General features: G+C 43.8%; 1 protein-coding gene across 2 annotated transcripts in view; it reads right to left on the reverse strand.

Annotated features, from left to right (window-relative positions):
- Positions 1-10842: 10842 nt before the first annotated feature.
- Positions 10843-24981, reverse strand: part of SLC2A2 (solute carrier family 2 member 2) — a 53897-nt gene continuing 39758 nt past the window's right edge. For both annotated transcript variants that reach the window (XM_061637312.1, XM_061637311.1), the window contains 5 exons: positions 24472-24662; positions 24079-24183; positions 21125-21226; positions 14864-15067; positions 10843-13882 (listed from right to left, as the gene is read on the reverse strand). In XM_061637312.1, the coding sequence (XP_061493296.1) occupies positions 13667-13882; positions 14864-15067; positions 21125-21226; positions 24079-24183; positions 24472-24662 (818 nt within the window). In that variant the 3' untranslated portion in view covers positions 10843-13666. The remainder of the gene's footprint in view (positions 13883-14863; positions 15068-21124; positions 21227-24078; positions 24184-24471; positions 24663-24981) is intronic.

A 24981-nucleotide genomic window follows, 5' to 3' on the forward strand; every position in this document is an offset into this window, starting at 1 on the left:
AGGATCTCATTCTCAACCCAGCAGCAAAAAAAAAAGGGGGGGGGGAGGACAAGATGTGTAGTTTTGTTCCAGCCGAAAAACAGGAGTAAGGGAGGAGGAGGAAAAAAAGGGGAAATATGTTCAGGGGAGAGAGTGTGTGTGTATGGTGTGTGATGGTATTTCATCATAATGATGTTATATATGTGTGTGTTGTGCATGGTAAGAGAAATGCAAATAAATATGCCTAAAATGTGTATGTGGTACAGCCAACACCAGAGGTTAGGATCAGGGATTTCCATGCTTAAGTTTTCTCCTAAATCCCTACTCTCTGCCCAATTGCAGTTACTCTGAGCCAGTGTGGCTGCCAAGAAGGGAAACTCAGCAAAGGAAATCCCTTACCTTATAGCATGATGATGATGTTGTTGATGACGATGATATGATGAAAAACTGCCTCAACGGGCTAAAACCTTGCTCTTTTTCTAACATTCTAGATATATGTGAGAGGAGAGGGTGACACAGGGAGATAGGAGAAAGGTGTACTTTCTAATCTAGGTGGTGGCAAAATTGAAAAGGTTACAAATTCCTATGCAAAATGAGCGTCTGGCCTGCTTAGAGAGAGTGAATTCCTTCATTTAGGAAAAACAGGCTTTGTCTTAACCCAGCAGCAAAAAAGTCCCCAAAGAAAGAAAGAGTGTGTGTGTGTGTGTGTGTGTGTGTGTGTGTGTGTGTGTGTGTGTGAGAGAGAGAGAGAGAGAGAGAGAGAGAGAGAGAGAGAAAGAGAGAGAGAGAGAGAGAGAGAGAGAGAGAGAGAGAGAGAGAGAGAGAGAGAGACTGCGCCCAGCAGTTTTTGAAAAGTTTGTGTTTTTCTTTACTGGTATAGGGCTTTCCGAGTCAGATATGCAGGCCCCAATGAGTGTCAATTGCAAAGAAGGCTTTATTACTTCCTACTTCAAAAAGCCAAGACAAGTTGTGCAGAGTGATAATTCTGTAATCACAGAAGAAGGGACAGTGAATCCTGATGATAGCCTTCCATCTACATCATCAAACAGTTTGGTAGCAGCAGGAGATAAACTTGTAGATACTGAATTCAATAATTCAAGCAATATCTCTGATAGTGAGAAAGGACAGTCAAATGACAGTGACAGAGAAGCAGAAACCAGTATTCCAGCCTGGGCAGATTATAATTTTAGAAGGGGACACGGCTGTGGGGTGTGTGTGACTGACTATCATGAAGGGACCCTGAATTTCTGAATTTGCCACTACACTACTGGTTGTATCCTGTCATTCCTCCAGGGAGTTTAGGACAGCACACATGGTTCTCTACTTCCCATTTTTTCTTCACAACCCTGGGAGGTAGATTAGGCTGATTACATAGTGGCTGTCCCAAGGTTCCCACCCCTACCCAGGAAGCTTCATGAAGGCTGAGTGGAGATTTGAACCCAGCCCTCTCCACTTCTAGTTCAACAGTCTAATCACTAGAACAGTGGTTCCCAACCTGGGGGCCAGGACCCCCAGGGGGCCCGCGAAGTAATCCAGAGGGGGCCGTGAACAGTAAAAAAAATGAATTATTTATTAATTTTTTAAAAAAAGTCTTCACTCTCTCTACACTGTCTGCTTTCCACTGCTGCTGCAGATGACACCTCCCCCTTGCTCCAAACGAGAGGGGAGGTCTTTTGCTGACGCGCCAGAGCATCTTTCAGGCACACTAAGGGCAGGCATCTTATGCCAAAGGAGGCTGAGGGTGGAGCTACCAGGAAGAAGAGGGAATTACTACCACTGATTCCCATCTCCTTGCACTGGCCGCTACTGGCAACACCCTTGCTTAGAATGAGAGGAGAGGGCTTTTTGTGAAGCAAAAAGAAGCAAGCCTGCAAAGAAAGGCTGCTTTCCCCCTTCCTTCCTGGCAGCCAGCCTGCCTCCCTAGGGGGAAGGCGTCACAATTTTTTTTCAGCTTATAAAAGGGGTCCCGTGCTCATAAAGGTTGGGAACCATTGCACTAGAACATGCTGGCACTCTATACAAGAGTCTTTGTCTTCGGAGCCAAACCCACTGTGCCTGGGCAGGATGTGTATGCCTTATTATACAGTCACGAGAGTGGTGGCATACTATAGCGTGCATGGATTTTTCAGATTCCGCAATGTTAAAGTGAAAATACCCCCCATGTCATTCTCCTGCTTGCCATAATTTCATTTCCAAAACAAAACCTTACAAAACTTATAGTCCTGAACTCAGGAAAGCTTAACAGCCCTCTAAATTTTCCTGGCAATACACAAAACAGTCAGGGAGAACTGAGAGTTCAAAGTGTAAAAAGAGAGAGAGAAAAACAGACCTCTTTTGGACTTTTTTCTCTCAGAGTTCTCATAATCTGTTGAAATTCATTAAAAAATCTGCCATGTTCACAGAGTACCTGTAATCCTGTTACTGACCTTGCCCCATACTCGGACCTTCATCTTGTGCAGTTTAAACGTTTTTAAAAAATGCATGGCCCATTTTTAATTAATTTAAGAAATTTAGCATTGGAGTGAATGATAAGCCCGGGCATGCTCAGTAAGAACCAACTGTCAGGGTTCTAAAAGCCAGCCTCACAGCTGCTTGGCCACAACCACACCAGACCTTTATTTCATTTTAGACAGTCATGGCTTCCCAAAAAAATCCTGGAAAGTGTAGTTTTTGAAGGATGCTGAGAGGAGCCTCCTATTCCCCTGACAGAGCTGCTGTGGCTAGAGTGGTTTAACAGTCAGCTGCTCTGACTGAAGGTCTGTGAGAGGAACAGGGCGTCTCCTAGCAACTCTCAGCACCCTTCACTAACTACACTTCCCAGGATTCTTTGGGAGAAGCCATGCCTGTCTAAAGTGAAATAAAGGCCTGGTGTGGATGTGGCCAGGGACAGCTTTGGTTTAAATTTGGGTGGGAGGCTACATGTGCCTGCTATAGAATAAAAAGGTGAGGGAAACACTGAAAAATGATACTGTTCACAGTGTTTTCCTTTTGGAAAGGAAAGGGGCTTCCCCTCTGCCCAGTACCCACCCACCCACCAATCTCTTCCCCTCCCCTTTCCTTCCTCCCCCTCCCCTTCCTTCTCTCCTTCTCCCCAGGTCAGTTTCACCTATCCTAAACATGGTAGCACAGAAGTAAATCCCACCGAATTCAAAAAGCATCCAAATGATCAAACCTGCCCTCCCTCCTATGCCCTCCCCCTTCCTTTGCCACTCCCTCCCCTATCCCAATCCCCTCCACCATGGTCTGTTTTACCTATCTTAAACATGATTGCACGGGAGTTAATCCTATTGAACGCAATAAGCATGCAAATGATCAAACCTGCCCTCCCCTCCTCCTCCAAACCATCACCTCCTCTTTGCCCCTTCCCTCCCCTTCCTTTGCCCCTCCTCCTCCTTCTGCTCCCCTCTCCCCTCCGGCCCTCCCTTCCTCCTTGCCTCTCCTCTCCACTCCCCTCCTCCTCCCCCATGGTCAGTTTTACCTATCCTAACCATGATCTCCTCTCCCTTCCTCCTCCCTTCTTCCTTCCCTCCCCTCTTTCTTCTTCCTCCTCCCCTGTCCACTCCAGCCCTCCCTCCCTTTTCTCCTCCTCCTCCCATCCATGGTCAGTTTACCTATCAAGCATGATTACATGGGAGTAAAACCCATTAAATTCAATAAACATGCAAATGATCAAACTTGCCGTTCTCCTCCCCTACCCCTCCTCCCCTCCCCACCCCTCCTCCCCTCCCCTCCCTGCCCTCCTCCCCCTGCCCCTCCCCCAGGTCAGTTTCACCTATCCTAAGCATGATTGCACAGGAGTAAATTCCACTGAAGTCAATAAGCATGCAAATGATCACACCTGCCCTCTCTTCCTCCTCCCTGCTATCTCCTCCCTCTTGCCCCTCACCCCTTCCAATCCCCTCCTCCACCTTTCCCTCCCCTCTGCCCTCCTCCTGCCCCATGGTCAGTTTTACCTATCCAAGGACTACAGCCTGGGAGACCAGGGTTCGAATCCCCACACAGCCATGAAGCTCCTTGGGCCAGTCACTGCCTCTCTGCCTCAGAGGAAGGCAATCGTAAAACCAACTCTGAATACCACTTACTATGAAAACCCTATTCATAGGGTCGCCAGAAGTCGGAATCATCTTGAAGGCAGTCCATTTCATTTTCAAGCATGATTGCATGGAAGTAAATCCCATTGAACTCAACAAGTATGCAAATGATCAAACCTGCCCTCCCCTCCTCCTCCAATCCATCACCTCCCTTTTGCCCCTTCCCCTTCCTTCACTCCTCCCCCTCCCCCTCCCCCTCCAATCCCCTCCTTCCCACTCCTGCTCCCCTCCCCCCCTTCTTCCCTCCATCTACTCTCCCCTCCCACTCCTCCTCCCCCATGGTCAGCTTTACCTATCCTAACCATGATTGCACAGGCGGAAATCCCACTGAACTCAATAAGCATGCAAATGATCAGAACCGCCTTTCCCCTCCTTCCCCTCTCCTCTCCTTCCCCCCTCCCCTCTTCCTCCCCTCCCCTCTTCCTTCTTCCTTCTTCCCTGCTCACTCCAAGCACCAGGGAAGCAGGAGACCTGACCTCCTCTCTGAGATATTGGACTGCCCTACAAATCTGTATGCCAACACAATTTGGGTTGGTCTTTCACAGTCCAATCCACTTCCTGTGTAGCTTGGAAGAATTTGGTAACGTGCCTCTGAGCATATGGTGAGTGGCAGAGCTTGGAAGATTACTTTTAAAAAGTAATAAATTACAGTTACAGTTACATGGCCCAAAAAAGTAGTAATTACCATTACAATTACAATTGCTCTGAAAGTAACTGATTACTTTATTTTTCCACCAAAGTAATCGCTGCAATTACATTTCAGTTACTTTAAAATAACCACCTACAAGGTGTTGGCCTTGGCTGCTGCACATCTAAGTAGCCTAAAACAACATTAAAAATAAACACACACATACAGAGGTAGCAGAATAATTCTTTTTATCCATAAGATAGCAATGGTGGTCTCTCCGCTGGTAAGGGTGGTGGGGAGGGAGGCTGAGGCCACTACTCAGATCTTTGCACGTCAAACCAAGTGCAACCCCTCCCCACTCAGCCAGCCATTATAATCTCTCTCACTTAGCCACCTCCCAGACCCTGCCCTGCCACCAACTAAGGGACACTCACTCAAGCAAACATTTTCCCCTGAGATGCAAAAAAGTTAAAATACTGCAAATGCATCACAGTAGCCAGAGAGGGTGGTGGAGGCCACTTTGTGTGCCAAGTGCAAACACAGTATTCTCTCTCTCTCTCTCTCTCTCTCTCTCTCTCTCTCTCACACACACACACACACACACACACACGTCATCTTTCACCTCCACAGTTCTTTATCTCCATTCTGCTGCTGCCTCCTTCTCCTCCTTTATCCATGTTCTTGACCTCCGGATCCTTTTTCTCTCCACTCCATTCTTCACCACCACTATCCATTTTTTTAAATAATTGTTTTTTCCACTCCACCCTGTCTCACTCTCTGTCTCCTCCCCATCCACAGAGCATGAGGAAAGAGCGACACGGCACAGAAGCCCAGTTTGAGGCACATGATTTTCATCCACAAATCAGAGGAGCAGAAGACTTCCCCTGCTCCCCCCTCCCCAAAGTAATGCCCAAAAGTAATTCTGGAAACATTACAATTACTCCACAAAAGTAGTAAAATTACTCCTAGTTCTATTACAATCAAAATGTAAAGGAATTACCCACTCATTACTCAAAAAAGTAATGAATTACAAGTAATTCATTACTTGTAACTAGTTACTTCCAAGCTCTGGTGAGTGGTGGCAACACCTGCAATCAGCTCATATAATAGAAAGAAGACATGTGCTGTGCTGATCTTGTTTTACCAGGGAGGAAGCAACAATATTAAGACAGCTGATATAGTTCAGATAGTCACTTTAAATATGTTTGATTTATTTTGCAATTTTAGTGATTTTAGCAACACTAAAAAGACTCCAAAAACAATTGTGGAATAATGGCACTGTTCTACAGAATAGTTTCCAATGGACACAAGGAGTGTCTCAGTTTGCACAAGATAAAACAGTGGGAGGTGAAATATATTCTAGGAAAATTCTAGGTGTGCTCTATGTTTTTAATTAACCATGCCCACCTTTCCTTAAGTGGAGTGGTTTAAGCATAGCAGGCTGAAAACATGCATCTTGGGCAGGCCAACTTTATTTTTTCCAGCAGCTAGAATCATTGCTTAAGTAGCAACATATTGTCATCAGTCTGATTTTACATCAAACTGCAGCTTCAGATTCAACTGTTAATGCACCCAAAATAGAAATAGAACATAACCTCCAGTTTGAAACAAAAAAGGCTCTTCATTGTCATATGACACTGACCATAAAAAGGCTTTGAAATGATTAAAAGTAAATAAAAATAAATAGAAAAATAGATTTCTAGGATGAATAATGAGAGAAACATAATTTTATAGGTTAGATTCTCTGTAGAAACAGTAGTAAAGAAGCAAAGTAAGAACACCAACAAACATACAAAAATGTAATTCTCCATCTTTGAAGAAGGCAGGTGTTGCCATCACTCACCATATGCTCAGAGGCACATGTTGCCAAATTCTTCCAATCTACACAGGAATTGGATTGGACTGTGAACAACCAACCCAAATTGTGTTTTCGTTTTTACATCTGTTGGCTATAGGTACGTTCTTAAACTGCCTATTAGTGAATAACACTTTGTTGAGTCGGTTAATCAGTTAATAAATGAAAAGCCCTTAGACTGATTGAAAAGCTATTCCTAATTCACCTGGCTGTACATTTTAAAAATGTATATACTATGATTGACACATCTTTATCTGCCCTACACCTAGAGATGGAAAGCTCTGTCAATTTTGGCTCTCATGGCTGCTCATTTTTTCAGTCTTAAGTTTAGTTCTCCACATTTCTGCAGCAATCTGCATTTTAAAAAACGCTCCTGAAAATTCTATATCATTCTAGTGCGAATCGTTCCCGATAAACACCTTTTTTTAATGCAGTTTTGACTAATGTTCCTTGAAAGTTTGGGCTAAAACCCAGAGCAGATTCACTGCCAGTCTCCACTGTATATCGCCTTCCGTGGTGACCAGGGCCCAGATGGGGGAGGAGAGGTACCTGAAAGTCCTGGACAGCCCTGAAGTCTGGTAGTTTGGGTAGCAGAGGCATCAGGACTCTGATACCAGTCCTGGACCTACTTGACAAAAATAACGACATGTCTGGGTAGGCATAGCTGAGTTGCAATGTAGTAGAAGATCCCCAGCATGAGCCTTGGCCCTTTAAATATTTCCAGGCAGAGGAGGTGGAGCCTGTGAAAAAAGCCAGGGCAAGTATGCCTGTAAGTTTGTCTCCAGGCCTGTGGGAGGAAGTTGTTGGCTTCAGAGGTTGTGCTGCTCCAGTCCAACCACACTTGTTCCTTACTTGCTTTCTTTGCATTCCAGGAACTCACACCCCTGTGCCACAACCTCACCTCTGTTCAGTGTCAGGACAAGACAGTTACATATAGTGATATTTAGCATGTTGGTTTTATAAGATAGCTTACATGGCATTTCCCCCCGAAACACACTGCATGCTTCTTCTTTTTTGCAACTAATAAAAACACCAGATGTCTAAAATGAATAGCCAATTTTTGTAAAAAAAAAAAAACATGCATCAAAGTTCTTTAATGGTCACTAGTATTTAGACAATTACTTTATTTACAGAGCACCTCAGTCTCTCCAGCTGTCCTGTCTAATTTTTTAGAGATTTTTTAAAGAGTGTCAGCAAGCATACAGATAGGGATAATCCAGCTGACAGTGTGTGCTTAGATTTTCAAAAAGCTTTCAATAAAATCCTTCATCAAAGATTTCTGAGAAGAGGGCTGGTCCTCTTGAGGATTAGTAACTGGTTAAAGAACAGGAAGCAAAGAGTAGGAATAAATGTACAGTTCCCACAATGGAGGGATGTAAGGAGTAGAGGATTGGTATTGGGAGCTGCGCCTTTTAACTTGTTCATAAATGGTCTAGAATTAGGGGTAAAAAGAGAAGCAGCCAATTTTGCTGATGATACCAAATTGTTAAAGATGGTTAAACAGCAAAAAGGGATTCCAAGGAGTTCCAAAACGCTCTCTCCAAACTGAGGGAATGCGTGTTAAAAAAAAAGAAAAGGGAAATGCAATTCAATGTAAGCAAGTGTAATGTACATTGGGGCAAAAAGTTCCACCTTTACATGTATGGTAACAGGGAATGAACAGGCAGTGATTGACCAGGAGAGAGACCTTGGAGTCGTAGCATGTAGCTAAATGAAGATGCTTGACCCAGTGGGTGGCACCTGTGTAAAAAGGTGAATCCCATGCTGAGGATTGTTAGGAAAGGTACTGGAAATAAAAATGTCAATATCATAATGCTGTTAGATAAATCTGTGGTGCGACCAGAGTTGGAATACTGGGCACAGTTCTAGTCGCCTCACCTCAAAAAGGATATTGTAGAGCTTCAGAAAAGGGCAACCAAAATGATCAAGGGGATGGAGTGACTCCCCCATGGGGAGAGGTTACCACATTTGGGGCTTTTAAGTTGTTTTTGAAAAAGGGTAAGGCAGGACATTGAGGCATATAGAATTATGCATGGTGTAGATAGAGGCTTTTCTCCCTCTCTCATAAATCTAGAACCCAAGGTCATGCAATGAAGCTGAACACTGAAAGACGAAAGGACATCTTCACACAGTTAAACTATGGAATTTGGTCCCACATGGTGTAGTGATGACTACCAAAATGGATGGCTTTGAAAGGGGCTTAGACAAATTAATGGAGGGTAAGGCTATCAATGGCCTTATCCTTGAAGGCGATGTACTTGCTGCCTCTGATGTTGGAGGCAGTATGTTTCTGAATACCAGTTGCTGGGAATCACAAGTGGGGAGAACGCTGCTGAACTTGTGACCTGCTTGTGGGCTTCCCATAGGCATCTAGTTGGCCATTGTGAGAACAAGATGCTGGACTAGATGGGCGTTTAGTCTGATCCAGCAGGGCTTTTGTTATGTTTTGTATTCCTCAACTATGGTGTCTGACTGTACATCCAAGGAAGAAACATTTCCAGGCCGTGATAATATTGACTTTCAAGGTGCTAATCCCAACACTTAAAACAAGCATGGGATCTGGCTGAAAAATCTGAAATCCACACAAGACCTTAAAATTACTCAAAAGTCAACACTTAATATATGAAATCAGTGTAAAATGGAGATGTGAATGTTTTGTTCCAAAACAGAGAAAACAGCAACTATGTTTTGAGCATGCAAATTATCACAGTGGCATGCCCGTACCCGTTGGTATTTTGCCATATATATGAAGCCTTCCCTTTTTGAAAACTGCTCTCTAAGGGCTCTGTGATGTTCCTATATTAATGTATATATGGTAAGTGTTGTTGTTTTAGAAGATACATGGTAAGTGGAGTGAAAGAGGGGGAGTGAATGGGCAGTAGAATGCGAGATGATTGGCTGAGTGTTTAAAATGGCTGAATGTATAAAAGGAAGAGTGAGAGTGGAATCTGGGGGGGAGAAGAGAAAGAGTGGATTGCTTGGTGGGGTTTGAGAGAGTTGTTTGCCAGGAGAGCGTGAAGAAGGAGGGAGGTGGAGTTCGGATTAGTATTGAGTAAAACCATATGCTTATGTGCCTTAAGAAGAAATCTTGTTAATCTTGTTAGCTTTGTTATCTTTAATAAATACTTAATTTGGTTTACCAAAGGCCTGATCCTTGGCTAGGGTTTCACAGACCAGAAGGGAGGGTAAGGTAATGACCAAGGCTGAAGGGGAACTGTAACAAATGGTGGCAGCGGTGAAGAGAATAACAATACCAGTATTCAGAGTCTCTGGGAATACTAGTATTGGGACGTTACTGGTGGTTGCCTAGCAGGGGGATCTGTTGAGATCTGTGCTAGAGCGGATAGGTAAACCATAAGAGAGTGCGGTCCGGAATGGTGGAGTCCCTGGTGGTGCCTAGAGACAGGCAGTAACCACGAGCAGGTAGGAACCTGACAGGGAGAGCCAGGGAAGGACGCATCACAGGCTCCTCCAGACGATCTGTTTATTAGGCATTCATCCTGATTTGTTTGCACAAATCTAGATTATATCCAGTCTTTATTGAGCATTCATCATGACAAGTTTACAGGACTGTTATGCGACAATAAGCATTTGTCCTGCATGCACCCCTGATTTACCTGCGGGGTGTTTATACATCTTCCAGTGTTTATGCATCTTCAATGCATTTCTCCCTCATTTTCCAAACCGCAAAAAGTCCACTTCCTTTTTAAAGTGGATTTGTTGTGCTAGGGCAACAGAGCACTTTAATCCGCTTTAAGTTTGCATACTCAGAGTTCCGGTATGTGCTTGAATGCCTCCCGCAAAATATTGGCAGTCTGGTAGCTAAAAGACAAATGGCATTCTAAGCACAAATGATTTTCAGCTTGGGTAGATTGTATGAATGGTTGTTTGCTTGTTATAGAAACGCAAAAACAGAAAATATATGGCCAGTATTAACTGGTCCCTGTCCCTGGCTCAGTCAGAAATATGAACCAAAGGCATACAGTGGGCTGGTTCAGAAGTAACAATAAATCCTCTGGGTGAGGCTGCCGCTGCGCATTCCATCCTGCCCAACCATTAATGACAAACTGCACCTCCTCCTAGTGTGGCCAGTGGCCAGCTCCTTTTCAGACCCTGACTTATAGCAGCTTCCAGACGATCTATCTAGTGAGCATTTAGCGGGATTTGTTTGTGGAGAGATTAGACAAAGTTCACTGTTTAAAAAGCATTTGCAGAGTTGTTCCACACTTTCCAGTCCATTTTCCCACCACTATCCTTATCATAAGAAGTCCAGTTTTTGGGGAAGCAGGTTTGTTGCATAAATCAGTTTTAATTGCACAGCCTCAGTTTGCCTGGATATGATTGAATCCCATCCAAAAATAGCAACAGTCTAGAAGCACCCACAGGCTATTCATAGCAGCTGTCAGATGCCCCTCAGCATGCTTCTATCTGTGCATGAAGGGGGATCATGCCTCCATTTTTAAAAAATTATCTGAAATTAACCATTTTCAGATTTTCATGTTTTAGATGTTTGAAATGTCAAATCTAGTAAAGAAATCTCTCTCATTTGCTCAGAGCCAAGGCAAAACTGACTCCCTAAAGCAGGAGAGGGAGACCTTTGGCCCTCCAGAAGTTGATGAACTAAAATTCCCATCCGTGCTAGCAAGCATGGCCAGGTATAGCAGGAGTTGGAGTCCAGCAACATCTCGAGGGCCAAAGGTCCCCCTCTCCTGCTTTGGGGTGTCAGGTGTCGGTACTGCCTTGGCCCTGAGCAAATGAGGGCTTCAGCAACTATACCTTGCCTACTTGTGAAGCTGACCTTCCATATGCAAGACTGATGAAGGTAAAGAGCAACCATGATTGTCAGCAAACACTGTTCAAGGTTACCAGGATAGCACTCTTGCAAACCTAGATAATACTGCTGGGTGAAGACTTCTGTTCTAGTATGGCTTGGTAAGGGCAGAGCAGCCATGGCAGTGGTCCCTTGCCTTTCGTGCATTAGTAATGCCTGTACACAATCATTACTGTCAGGCGCCTGTTTTCTCATGGAGCGCTATTGCTTTGGAAATGCAAATGTGAACAAACAGGAGCTATGAAAAGGCAAATGAGGCCAGCCAGGATCCCAGGCAATACACCAATACCCCTTTGTGGCAGGTAAGAAATAAAGTACTTCTGCCAGTCGATATTTTAAAAATATTTAAAAAAATAAATTAATCAGCCCGTCTATTACTGATATCTTTCAAGGACCAAATCAAATTGCATCAGTTGCCAGTTAGTTTCCAGGCTCAGTTTAAAGTGGTGGTGATGAACTTTAAAGCCCTAAGCTAGCCTCCCCAATCCAATGCCCTCCAGATGTTTCATAATACATTTCTCATCAGCCCCAGACAATAACAATGTATAGGTGGCTCCCATTTCACTCCTCCTAGTGTGAACGGGAGTAACAAACCCTGATATCTGGGATTAGTGTGAGGTCTTTCACTCCAGACAAACCACAATGTGAAGCCAAGTTTGTTCTCCACACCAGAAGCCCTGGTTCAGACCTAACACTACACTCCCACTTACTTACTTATTATTTGATTTATATCCCGCCCTTCCTCCCAGTAGGAGCCCAGGGGAGGAAAGCATGAGCGATCTCCATATTCATGGCAGACCTGTGATATGTGAACTGGGACAAAGCCTATAAATGCAACTAACAGGCCTGGGTAGGAGATCTGTGATCAGATCGCCTATGTTTTTTCAAAAGGGTAAATGCAGCCACTAGGTCCGTCACTGTGGCACTAGAGCAGGAGATTGACCCTTCCCCCTTGCATCATTTGACCAATCTTAATACATCCTCTCCTGATCTGTGGAAAACATATGTGCCCATACAGACAAGAGGTAGGTGAAGCGTCTACTATCCCTTTGGGACAGACCGTGGCTCAGTGGTTGAGCACATGCTCAATCCCCGGCATCTCCTGATAATTGTGAGAGAGACCCGTGCCTAGAACCCTGGAGAGCTGCTGCCAGTCAGGGTAGACAATACTGAGCTAAATGGACTAACTGGTCTGACTTGGTGTTAGGCAACTTCCTGTGTTCCTACTAGTTGGGGATTCCCCCTATTATTTCCTAGTCCACAGCAGCGACAAAAATACTGAGGGAAAAACAAAAATTAGCTTTCTACTTAACTATATTTCCCTTTAAAATCCCTAAGAGGCAACCAAAACAATGTGGTCAAGCTAAGTCAATAGCAGCTGAATTGCTGAACTGGTCAAATGCTTCCCACCAAGGAGAAAGCTGGGGATTTTCATACATGCAAAATAGCTGGGTTTTGAGAATAAATGACCACACAGCAGCAGCCCTTTTGAGTTGTCTGCGCTGCTTCACCACCTCTCTTGCAGAGATAGGTGAATCTGTCAATTTCATTTTATCATGTTTCCAGTCCTAAATTCAATTCTTCACATTTCAACAGCAGTTTGCCATTTTTTTTTAAAAAAGGCCCATGAAAATTCATCAGCATTTTCGTACAAATTTCTTCCAATATATACATGTCTGCATGCAATTTTGCCTCATATATACATTTTTGCAGAGCAATTTTCCTAGTATAAAGCATTTTTGTATGCTGGTTTCACAAATATTTGCATTTTTATGCACACCTCCCCCCAGTATATTCATTTTTTAACACATTACTTGGCTGGAGAACTGCATTGCAAAATTCAGAGACTTGTGGATTTTGAAGGCTGGCTGAGTTTTGGTTCGTGTACTGTTTCAGAAAGGGTGAATTAGGTAAGCTCACTTTTAAATGTCAACTGAATCAAATCTCTATCCCATCCCTAACCTCTTCGTCTCCAGCAGACCACCACAGAACAAATTAACTGGAGCACACATCCCTGTTCAGGGACCACTGCAGTTCCTGCCTCTGCCTCTTTTGCACAAAAAACATTTGAGAGGTTGGAACTCGATATTAAGTGAGTTCCTAGAGAAGCGGGAGAAAGACATAGCTCTACAAACACATCCAGCTGAAGCCACAGAACAGACTCGACCTTCCAGGATCATTTCCCATATTTTTTACATTTTAAACATATGCTCTCTCCAGAACTTCTCCCAGCAGCATGAATAACACATTCTTTTCATTCTTCCTTCTTGTACGGATGGACATTATGCCTCCGAAGTGCCTCCCAAATGCTCCAGTTCCGTTGCTGCCTTGGGCCCTTTGATTCCTGCTCCCTTCGCTCCTTTGTTTCGGCGACGGAACTCCTCTGCAATTTCCTCAAATGACTTGCCTTTGGTTTCTGGAACTTTGTAGTAAATAAACAAAACAAAAAGGACGAGCAAGCCGGCAAAGATCAGGAACACGTATGAGCCACATAGTTTCTGTGACAGGCAAGACAGAAAGAGAAATCCAGTTACCAGGATTCTTCTCCCATTGCTAGCGATATCAACCAGTCAGAGGACCTGCATTTCTTGGATTGCAGAATATATACCCCCCCCCCAGCCATACTCACCTGTTCCACATCTGATGTTGCATAGGACATCAGATACTGGGCAAATAAAGATGCACCTGCAAAGGAACACCTGAGTGCCTTAAAATGTGCTTCCAATTGTTCCTTGGCAAGGGTGGCTAAAGTTGCACAGCACTTTAAGCAGTCATGGCTTACTCCCCTCCCCCCTGAAAATTATTGGGAAATGTAGTTTGTAAAAGATGCTGAGAATTGTTAGGAGACCCCTATTCCTCATACAGATCCACCATTCTCAGAGTTCCCTGGGAAGAAGGATTGGCCAACCACTCTGAGAATGGTAGCTCTGTGAGGAGAATAGGGGTCTCCTAACAACACTCAGCACACTTAACAAACTACAATTCTCAAGATTCTTTGGGGGAAGCCGTGACTGCTTAAAGTGCTATGATACTGCTGTTGAATGCACATGTTGCAGATGGGGCCTGGGAATGATGAAGAGTAATTTCCCCATTTTGAATAAAGGAGTGCATGTTAAGCAAGCTGCATAAGCCCCTTCAGGGAAGGTTTTAGGTTTTGGTGGGTTCTTGGCAGAGCTTAGAAAAGTTACTTTTTAAAACTACAGCTCCCATCAGCCCAATCCAGTGGCCATGCTGGCTGGGGCTGATGGGAGTTGTAGTTTAAAGAAGTAACTTTTCCAAGCTCTGGTTCATGGTTTATCTCTGCAGAATTCATGGATTATCACTGCAAATCTAGAAATGTATTCCCCATTCGTTTCTTTAAATTTGTAGCCTGTCCTGTTCCTGATATTAAACTCTAAATTTATGAATTCCCCCTTTTTTAAAAAAAATATTGTCCAACAGATTTCATCATAACACAGTAAAAGTCATAGTTTCCTTACAGCTACGTATGGGAAGAACATTCCAATGCAGAAATTGGTGAACCAGTTGCTAAAGCCAGCCATCGCGACGGCTGCTGGGCGAGGGCCTTGGCTGAATAACTCGGCAACAATAAACCAGGGAATTGGTCCCGGGCCAATTTCAAAGAAACTGACAAAGAGGAAGACGGAAGTCAGGCTTACGTAGCTCATCCATGCAAGTTTGGGCTAAAAAGCAAAAAGCAAAACAGAACCATATTAGCCGTGTTAGAGGTTACATTTCCAATGCATCTGTCTCCAGTCACTGTCAGTGGGCAAGTTCGGATGATACCAGAAAGGGAAAGGCAGTCCGTTGTGGGGAGTTCGCATGCCATCCCTGCCTCTGCCACCCCCTGCCATTCACGGAGGGGCTGTTGTTGTTGTTGTTATGTGCCTTCAAGTCGATTATGACTTATGGCAACCCTATGAATCAGCGACCTCCAAGAGCATCTGTCATGAACCACCCTGCTCAGATCTTGTAAGTTCAGGTCTGTGGCTTCCTTTATGGAATCAATCCATCTCTTATTTGGCCTTCCTCTTTTTCTACTCCCTGTTTTTCCCAGCATTATTATCTTTTCTAGTGAATTATGTCTTCTCATTATGTGTCCAAAGAATGATAACCTCAGTTTCATCATTTTAGCTTCTAGTGATAGTTCTGGTTTAATTTGTTCTAACACCCAATTATTTGTCTTTTTCGCAGTCCATGGTATGCGCAAAGCTCTCCTCCAGCACCACATTTCAAATGAGTTGATTTTTCTCTTATCTGCCTTTTTCACTGTCCAACTTTCACATCCATACATAGAGATCGGGAATACCATGGTCTGAATGATCCTGACTTTGGCTGCCCAAATATGGCAACCTAAGGCCATAGGCCTCAAGCACATGGTCAAAACCCAGATTTTATCAGGTCACTGTGTTATTTCGGCCTATGTGTGTAGGATTTCAGCCAAGGCTGGGGAGCCAAAGGCAGCCCTCCAGTCCTGCCTATCCGGCCCTCAGGACTCACCTCTCCCCTGGCCGCACCCCTTTCTGTCCCCATCCCACACCCTCGTCAAGTGCTTTTGCCTGGCTTAGAGTTACCAGGTCTCTGTTTTTCGGCCGGAGTCTCCGATTTCTGGGGGCCCCCTCCGGCTCTCCGGCTAGCACCCCTTAATATCCGGACTCTCAGCTTCAATTAAAAAAAAAATTAAGTTTCTAGGTGGTCTGGTTCCCGAGATATACACCAAAACGTTAGCCCCCCTGTGACTGTTTAATCTATTTAACTGATACAATGCTGAAGTTGGTTCCTAGTTCCCAGTTCCTTATTTGCTTGAAAGTTCAAAACGCTAAAAAAGAAGAGTTGACAACTACAGCAACTTCAAACCAAACTTAACATGTCTCTGAACCCCAATATATATATGTTGGGGTACCCTGTATGATATATCACTGTGATCGGGGGACTCTCCCCGTCAAGAATAACAATACATTTATGCAATCAAAATCATCAGGCTTCTGATATTATCATAAATACATAACGATGTCATAAAATCATAAAAAATAAGTAACTGGGAGTGCCCACCCCAAAATCTGCTCTGGGAAAGGACAAATCATATACCCCAGGAAAGGGGAGGGTGTCCTCTACGAGATGCCACTGCGTCCCGCCTGGCCCAGAGCTTCTGCTGGGCACAGGGCACGGAGGAGGGCATCTATGCAAAATCAAAGCAGACCAAAACATACAGGAAAAAATAAGTAACTGGGGGTGCCCACCCCAAAATCTGCTCTGGGCCAGGACAAATCATACACCTCAGGAAAGGGGAGGGTGTCCTCTACGAGATGCCACTGCGTCCCGCCTGGCCCAGAGCTTCTCCTGGGTGCAGGGCACGGAGGAGGGCATCTATGCAAAATCAAAATGGACAAAAACATGTAGAAAAAAATAAGTAACTGGGAGTGCCCACCCCAAAATCTGCTCTGGGACAGGACAAATCATATACCCCAGCAAAGGGGAGGGTGTCCTCTACGAGATGCCACTGCGTCCCGCCTGGCCCAGAGCTTCTGCTGGGCGCAGGGCACGGAGGAGGGCATCTATGCAAAATCAAAGCAGACCAAAACATACAGGAAAAAATAAGTAACTGGGGGTGCCCACCCCAAAATCTGCTCTGGGCCAGGACAAATCATATACCCCAGCAAAGGGGAGGGTGTCCTCTATGAGATGCCACTGCGTCCCGCCTGGCCCAGAGCTTCTGCTGGGCACAGGGCACGGACAAGGGCATCTATGTAAAATCAAAATGGACAAAAACAGGTAGAAAAAAATAAGTAACTGGGGGTGCCCACCCCAAAATCTGCTCTGGGCCAGGACAAATCATACACCCCATGAAAGGGTAGGGTGTCCTCTACGAAATGCCACTGCGTCCCGCCTGGCCCAGAGCTTCTGCTGGGCACAGGGCACGGAGGAGTGCATCTATGCAAAATCAAAGCAGACCAAAACATACTGGAAAAAATAAGTAACTGGGGGTGCCCACCCCAAAATCTGCTTTGGGCCAGGACATATCACATACCCCACAAAAGGGGAGGGTGTCCTCTATGAGATGCCACTGTGTCCCGCCTGGCCAAGAGCTTCTGCTGGGCACGGGGAAAGGATGAGGGCATCTATGCAAAATCAAAGCAGACCAAAACATACAGGAAAAAAAATAAGTAACTGGGGGTGCCCACCCCAAAATCTGCTCTGGGCCAGGACAAATGATACACCTCAGGAAAGGGGAGGGTGTCCTCTATGAGATGCCACTGCGTCCCACCTGGCCCAGAGCTTCTGCTGGGCGCAGGGGAAGGATGAGGGCATCTATGCAGACAGAAAGGGTAGAGAATCTTCTGACTCTTACTCATTTCTTAGACCTCTTTCTGAAGTGAAGGGTCAAATCTGTAAAGAAGTTTGGAGCAGCCACATTAAAAGATAAGGGCAGGGCATTCCAGGCAGGGGGTTGCCAACCCTGCTTGGATATGGATGTCTTTGCAAAGGATCCCTAGTCAAGCTTTACCAACAGCACAATCCAAACTGTATCTACTCAGAAGTAAGTCCTGTTGAGTTCTATGGGGGCTTAGTCCCTTAGTATGTGTGTTTAGAATTGCAGCCTTCAGTTTCATCCATCTTTACTCCTGAATGCTCCCATCTAACATCTCCACAACACTAGGCTCTTTTCTTCCTACAGTGGCCTTCCGGTGACTGGCCTGGCCTGAAGGCACTTAAACCCTTCTTGCCGAAAGCAAGTAGGCTAGATTAAATGTTCCCTACCCAGGCTCCATCTTTTAGCTAAGATGTGTAGCTTAATTTCCAGTCAGATTCTTTTTTAATTGTATGCTCCAAGCAACTGTGGTTGATGCTTAATGTATCATGCTTAATGACATCACTCGGGCCCGCCCCGTGACATCACTCGGGCCCGCCCCTAAAATCTCAGGTTTTGGGATGCTTCTGACCTGGCAACCCTAGCCTGGCTAGAATGTATGAATGTATGCTGTTTGCTCGCAGGAATGAAGAGATATGTGTGGGAATGTGAGGGTGTAGATGTAACCGCTGTGGATTATTGGTTTGGCCCAGTGGGTTGGGAAACCTTAAGGAAAGGGCTCTAGGAGCGCTTTTGGCCATCTTAAAATGGTGTATCATCTGCACCCATTCCTGGAAGCAGTTGACTTGCCCACAGTGACACATACTTTGGTGACATTGAGGCGTGACTATTGTAATGCACTCGACGTAGGGCTGCCTTTGAAAACAGTTTGAAAACTACAGTTGGTTCAAAATGCTGCAGCCAGAATGTTAACTGGAGCACGGCACAGGGAGCATATTACCCCTATGCTTTACTGACTCCACAGGGTCCCAATTTGTTTCCGGGCCCAATTCAAAGTGCTGGTTTTGACTTTTAAAACCCTAAATGGCCTTGGACCAGTGTATCTGAAGGACTGCTTGCACCCATATGCTCCTGCCCTGGATTTAAGATTGTCTGCCTCTGGTCTCCACTGCGTGCCTGGAATTAAAGATGTCAGACTGACAGGCATGTGCGAGAGAGCCTTTTCAGTTGTGGCTCCTAGGCTTTGGAATTCACTGCCTCAAAAAGCCCACTCTGCTCCCTTCCTGATCGTTTTCCAGAAACTCATAAAAACTATCTGGTTCCGGACAGCCTTTGAGAGGGTATGACGGGTGAGTGTGACACTGTCTCTATGTTTTCTATTTTTAATTTTTGTTTTTTAATTTTTATCTTGTGGTTTTTACTATTATTTCCCCATATATGTACTTATGTATATACATGTAGGCTTCTTGGTATATATATACTTATTGTATTTTATGGTGTTTTATGTATTTTAAATCATGGCATTTTATGTATTTTAACTTACTGTTTTGTGTTTTTATTCTACATAGTTTTATTATGTATGTGTGTGATTTTATTGTAAGCTGCCCTGAGTGCCCCATTGTGGGGTAGAAGGGTGGGATAGAAATAGTTTAAATAAATAAATAAAATAAAATAATGCCATGGAGTAAGAATTAGGCTCTTGTCACCTTGGATTAGGTAATGGGATTTTAATTTATGTGTCTAGGAAGGAATGGAAGAGTAAATTTATTTTTAGTGGTGTTGTATATTTGTATTTTATTTAGAGCTGTTCTTACTGTCTTGGATGTATTTGCAAGCAGCTCCTGCACTGGTGACCTGTTGGATATATAGAATTTTGGGAATTGTGTATATGTGTTAAAGTCCATTGGGATACACTGTATTATTGTTGCTATTATTATGACTGGATTTAAGCTTGCAAATCCTTAAAAAAATGTAAATATGTTTGCATTAGTCACTTATAAAGAAGCCCCATAGAACCCAAGAGATTGGTACATAGACACCTCTGATTTGCATGGCTGGAATGTAGACAAGGCTCCATCTGCACTATACATTTAAAGCAGTATCATACCACTTTAAAAAGTCATGGCTTCCCCCAAAGAATCTTGGGAATCGTTTGTTACGGGAGCTGAGAATTGTTAGGAGACCCCTATTCCTCTCACAAAGCTACACATCCCAGAGCTCCCTGGGAAGAGGGATTGCTTGCAGCTCCACTGGCATACAGCCTCCAGAATGCCATTCATGAAGGAATGTGGTCCTCTGTTGTAGTCTTGGCCCACATCATATTCAGATGGACCATTGTCATGTGGCTGACTGGCGAGGTGCATTCATTTTATTCCAGCAGACATTTTAAGGTAGTGTTTAGGTTTAGGTTTGGCTTTATGATGAATTTTATTGTTTTATTCTCTGTACAGTTTATTGTTTTGTACACCACTTTTATTTTTATTTTTATATACACTGCTGAGAAATGCTAATGATTCAGCAGTATATAAACAGTTTTAAGATATTTTTGGTGTTTTATCATTTGTTTTTTGCTGCCTCACAGAGTAATAATCTCCAGCACTATTAACAAACTACATTTCCCAAGTTTCTTTGGGGGGTAGCCTTGTGCTTTAAATGTGTGTTAAATGTGCTTTAAATGTATGGCGTTGTCCAAACCAGCTCATTCACTTTATTCAGTGAAAAACAACGCATTATGTTTTAACAATTTACATGATCAATATGGACTAGCCACTCTGGTGGCTTCTCCTCACTCCCCCATCCTTCAATAAAACCAACTCTTAATATATCTGGGGAACTAAAGGGTTGTATTCAAGTTATTTTTAGTTAAAGTAGACCCATTGAAATTAATGGCGATGACTAACTTAGGGCCATTAATTTTGCCAGGTCTACTCTGAGTAAAAGTTAGTTGAATACAACCCAATATTCTTAGTGTAAGAGTGGGTGTGGCCAAGCAAGTCTGTATAACTAAACTATTGGTATTCAAACAAGAAAGCAAGTTCAACCTAAAAGTTTTTATGGAGGGGGCAGGTCAGGTTTATCACATGATCTGACCTGCCCTGTAGGTGTTCAAGTATCTTTTGTGCTGGTCTGCCTATAGTTCCCTCTTTTGGCCAGAGCTTGGTGGTGGTATACAAGTTAAATCTCTGTCTGCCACCAACACTCATCCTCCTGATTTAGAATCTTTGGCTGGTATTCTGACTTTGTGTTCTTTCACTCAGACAACTTCTTAAACATCAAGAAAGAGCAAATAGCACTATCGCCCCACCTACTGACAGAATATGGTATTACCCCTTAAACAACGATTGAAAGAGAACCACACAGATCTTTTATTGGATGATGAGACTCGGCTGACAGTAGCATATCTTTGAACACTCACAAATGGGCACCTTACCTGAAGGACAAGGCCAATGGTCATTGTTGTTGCACACACCATCATGCCTAATAGGCCAGCTATAAAGAGGGAGCGCCTCCCTGCTTTGTCCACCAGGAAAACCTGTTGGTGGTGGAAAGACAAGAGTTAGGTTGGCCTAACATACCACCATCATCAGTTGACTTGAAACTGGCGAGCCAACTCAGCTGTATAAAGGGCGCTTCAGCAGTCCTAGTAGTCTGAGTCCACACTGCTTGAAACAAAACCTGGATTTTCAGATAGACAGCCAATCACAGCTAGGAAGAATACTTTCCTGTATCAAATTACACAAGTAACGCTGATGCAGCTTAAGTGGGTGAGCGGTGCCCAGAAGAGGCTTCAGTTTCATATGTGGCTTTAAGACTTATTTTATAGGGCTGTTGTAGGGATAAGTGAGATGAGGTATGGATCAGGGTTGCCAGGTTCATGGCCTGAGACTGATCCTGTATCTTTAGGAGAAGAGAAAGTCAGCCAAGTGCAGGTGTTCTTGCAACACTGTAATGAGAAAAACCACAAGGTGGAATTCTCCCTTCCCCCTGCACAACTTTTAAAGATACAGAAGACCTCTTGGTTGCCAGGCCCAGCCTCCAAGAGGTCTTCTGTATCTTTAAAAGTTGTGCAGGGAGAAGGGAGAATTCCACCTTGTGGTTTTTCTCATTACAGTGTTGCAAGAACACCTGCACTTGGCTGGCTTTCTCTTCTCCTAAACATACAGGATCACTCTCAGGCCATGAACCTGGCAACCCTAGTATGGGTACATTTAATCCAGATTTACTCTTTTCATGGGGTGTTTCCAGGTGGGGATTATAATTTGCAAATGGATCATTGAGGTCTTAGAGACAGGTAGTTGGCAACCCTTTTTTGTTTTAATATATTAGATTTTTCCGAGGAAAGGTAAATCCAAATTAAAAGGGGGGGGGAATATACAGGCTGGCATTTTGTTGACAGTGATGACATGTGGATGCTGCAAAAAAAAAAATTGCATGCATGAGGAGCACCTATCCCCACAATGAACACCCATCTACAAGCACCCATGGAAAATCCAGTAATGTTTTTTAAAGACTGTTGCCAATGACTCATCTGAATCACCTGTTTGTGATATTAACCCCACCATCTTGAGGCACCCTAAGTCTCCAGTGCTCTCTCTCTCACCCTAAAGAACCAAAAGATGCTACCCTTGCTCTTGCAATGTCTCACCCCTGGGGGGCATGGGGACCACACATAAGGACATAGGAAGCTGCCTTTATATTCTGAGACAGACCATTGGTCCACCTAGCTCAATATTGTTCACACTGACCAGTAGCTTTCTAGGCTAGGAATGAGTGAATTTGTCAATTTCAGTTTCTGTCTTAAGAAAGAACCAATCTTAAGTCCAGATCTCCACATCAGTTTGTGATTTTTTTTAAAAAGTCATCATGAAAATTCACAGCATTCTAGTGCAAATTTCTCCTTACACAGATTTTTGTATGCAATTATAAACATTTTTGCAATGAAATTTCCACAATATAATGCATTTTGCATGTTATTTTCACTAATGTGCATAAAATGCACACTTTACCCTAGTATTTGCATTTTTGTACAAATTACTTGGCTGGAGAACTGCATTGCAAATTCAGAGAATTGTGAATTCCAAAGGATGGCCATGTTTTGGTATGTGTATTGTTTCAGAAAGTGCAAATTCCCCTTTAAATGCAAACTGAATCAAATTTCTCCCCCATCCCTGCTCCAGGGTTTCAGGCAAGGGACCTCTCCCAGCCCTACAAGGAGACGCTGGGGATTGAACCTGGGACCTTCTGCATGTGAGGCAGATGCTTAATCGCTCAGCTATGGCCCTTCCTGACCACATGGAACAGTATATCTGTGTGTATGTGCCCTGCCTATTGAACTCCTAGTCCAACAGTGGGCCCAGTACACTTTGTTCTGCTTGCTGTTTCTGTTACTTGAATGGTCAAGGTCCAAGCAAGTGGTCATGTCTAGCAAGCCTGTTGATCTGGACCACCACTTGTTGACTTTTTGATAAATGTCAGGTAATATTTAAAGCCTCATGGTCAAAGGAGAGAAGAGCAAACACTGGCAGGAAGGTAAGCAGCGCAATGTATCTATCCCAGACGTCAAACAGAAGACAGCATTTAACAACTGTCAGCATGGACACCATAGTTTGTTGTCTATCCTATCTGAGGGCCTTCCCAAATTTTTTAAAAAAGAATTTGGATTCCCCTCCCTTTTCCTATGTGCCCAATCCTAACCAGGTTTATGCAGATGTAATTCCTACTGATTTCAGCAGAGACTACACTCTAGTAAAAGTGCTTAGGATTGCAGCCATACTCCTATTTAACTAGTCTCACATGCTTTGCATGCAGAAGGTCCTAGGTTTAGTTTCTGGCATCTCCAGGTAAGGTTGGTAAAGACCTCTACCATTAAACCATCGGCAGCAGCTGCCAGTCAGTGTAAACAATATTGAGCTACATAGATGGAACAATAACCTGACTCAGTATTATGCAGCTTCTTATGTATCCACCTCCAGTAGGACAATATCCCATCTTCATATAATAAGGAAGTTCTTCCTCCCAAACATTCCACATATGCTTTAAAATCTATTCCTATTTATTTGCCAATTTTCTGGGTCTGAACCATGATCATCACCCTTCCAGCACTGTGCGCTACCTTAAAAAAATTAAATAAGAGGTTAATTTTTGGTAAGCAGAACCAGTTCATAAAGTGGTACACCATTGTTGTACTGACAAACAAAATGGTGTCAATGTTGAGATAATAAACAGCACTAGCCCTACTTACTGAATTGGGTATTACCCCTCATATAACAATTTAAAAGAGAATCACACAAATCTGTTACTCAATTATTATGGCAGGGAAAGACAAGCTTCCCCAGTTCTGTTAAGCTAGACTAACATATTACACATAAACCTGTATAGACTTACAGCAACCACAGTGAGGACGGTGTTCACAAATCCCACTCCTATGGTCGCATAAATAGGCTGGCTGACACGAGCAGTTTTGAAAATATCTGTAGAGTAGTAGAAAATCTAACAAAGCAGAAAGGAGTAAACTGTTAGAAGCACCAGTGGTTATCCTTTCACTGTACTATACAAACAGACATGGAGTTGATTTCCCTAGAGTTCCAGGACGCTGGTGGCACAAATTAGTTTTCTGCTATATTTACAATAATGCACATATTATCCAGGATATATTGACAATCTGTTGAGACCAAGAGAAGGATTTCTCTTCAGCCAACTTGAATCAGGCTTAGAACATTGTTTGATTATCTGCTTAAATGTCTTTAGTTGCTAGGATCCATCACTAGGTAAACTCACAGCATTAATTCCCGAAAATTGCTGAGCAATGTGAACCCCGATGGCCACCAGGAATGGCTGCCTGTAGGTAGAGGAGGTGATAAGCTGCCAAATCGAGATGGGCTTTTCTTTTGAGGCTTCTTCCTTTTCTTTCTCCATGTCCTCAATCTCTTTGGTAGGATCATAGCTTTCTCCTCTGAGCCTTTTCAAGCCTAGGGTGGAGAAAGGTTTGTGGGTTTAATCTTTGACAAAACAGTCCATTGAAAGAAACATGTTTAGCTTTTCAATGGACCACAGGACAGTTGTTTTGGCTGCAACCAGTGACGACTGGTGGCTCCATGTGAGCGGGGCAGCAGAATGCAGTCTGGGTTTAGTCAGCTCCTGAAAGTTCGGACTAAAACCCAGAGCGGATTCCATTGCCCCACTGATATAGAGCCACCAGTCACCACAGGCTGCAACAGACTAACATGGCTACCCTTCTGAGAAAATATGTGACATTTTGCATGTCCATTTGTAACAAATATTTTATAG

Source organism: Rhineura floridana, chromosome 7 (genome assembly GCF_030035675.1).
Source record: "Rhineura floridana isolate rRhiFlo1 chromosome 7, rRhiFlo1.hap2, whole genome shotgun sequence".
In the NCBI taxonomy this organism is placed as follows: domain Eukaryota; kingdom Metazoa; phylum Chordata; class Lepidosauria; order Squamata; family Rhineuridae; genus Rhineura; species Rhineura floridana.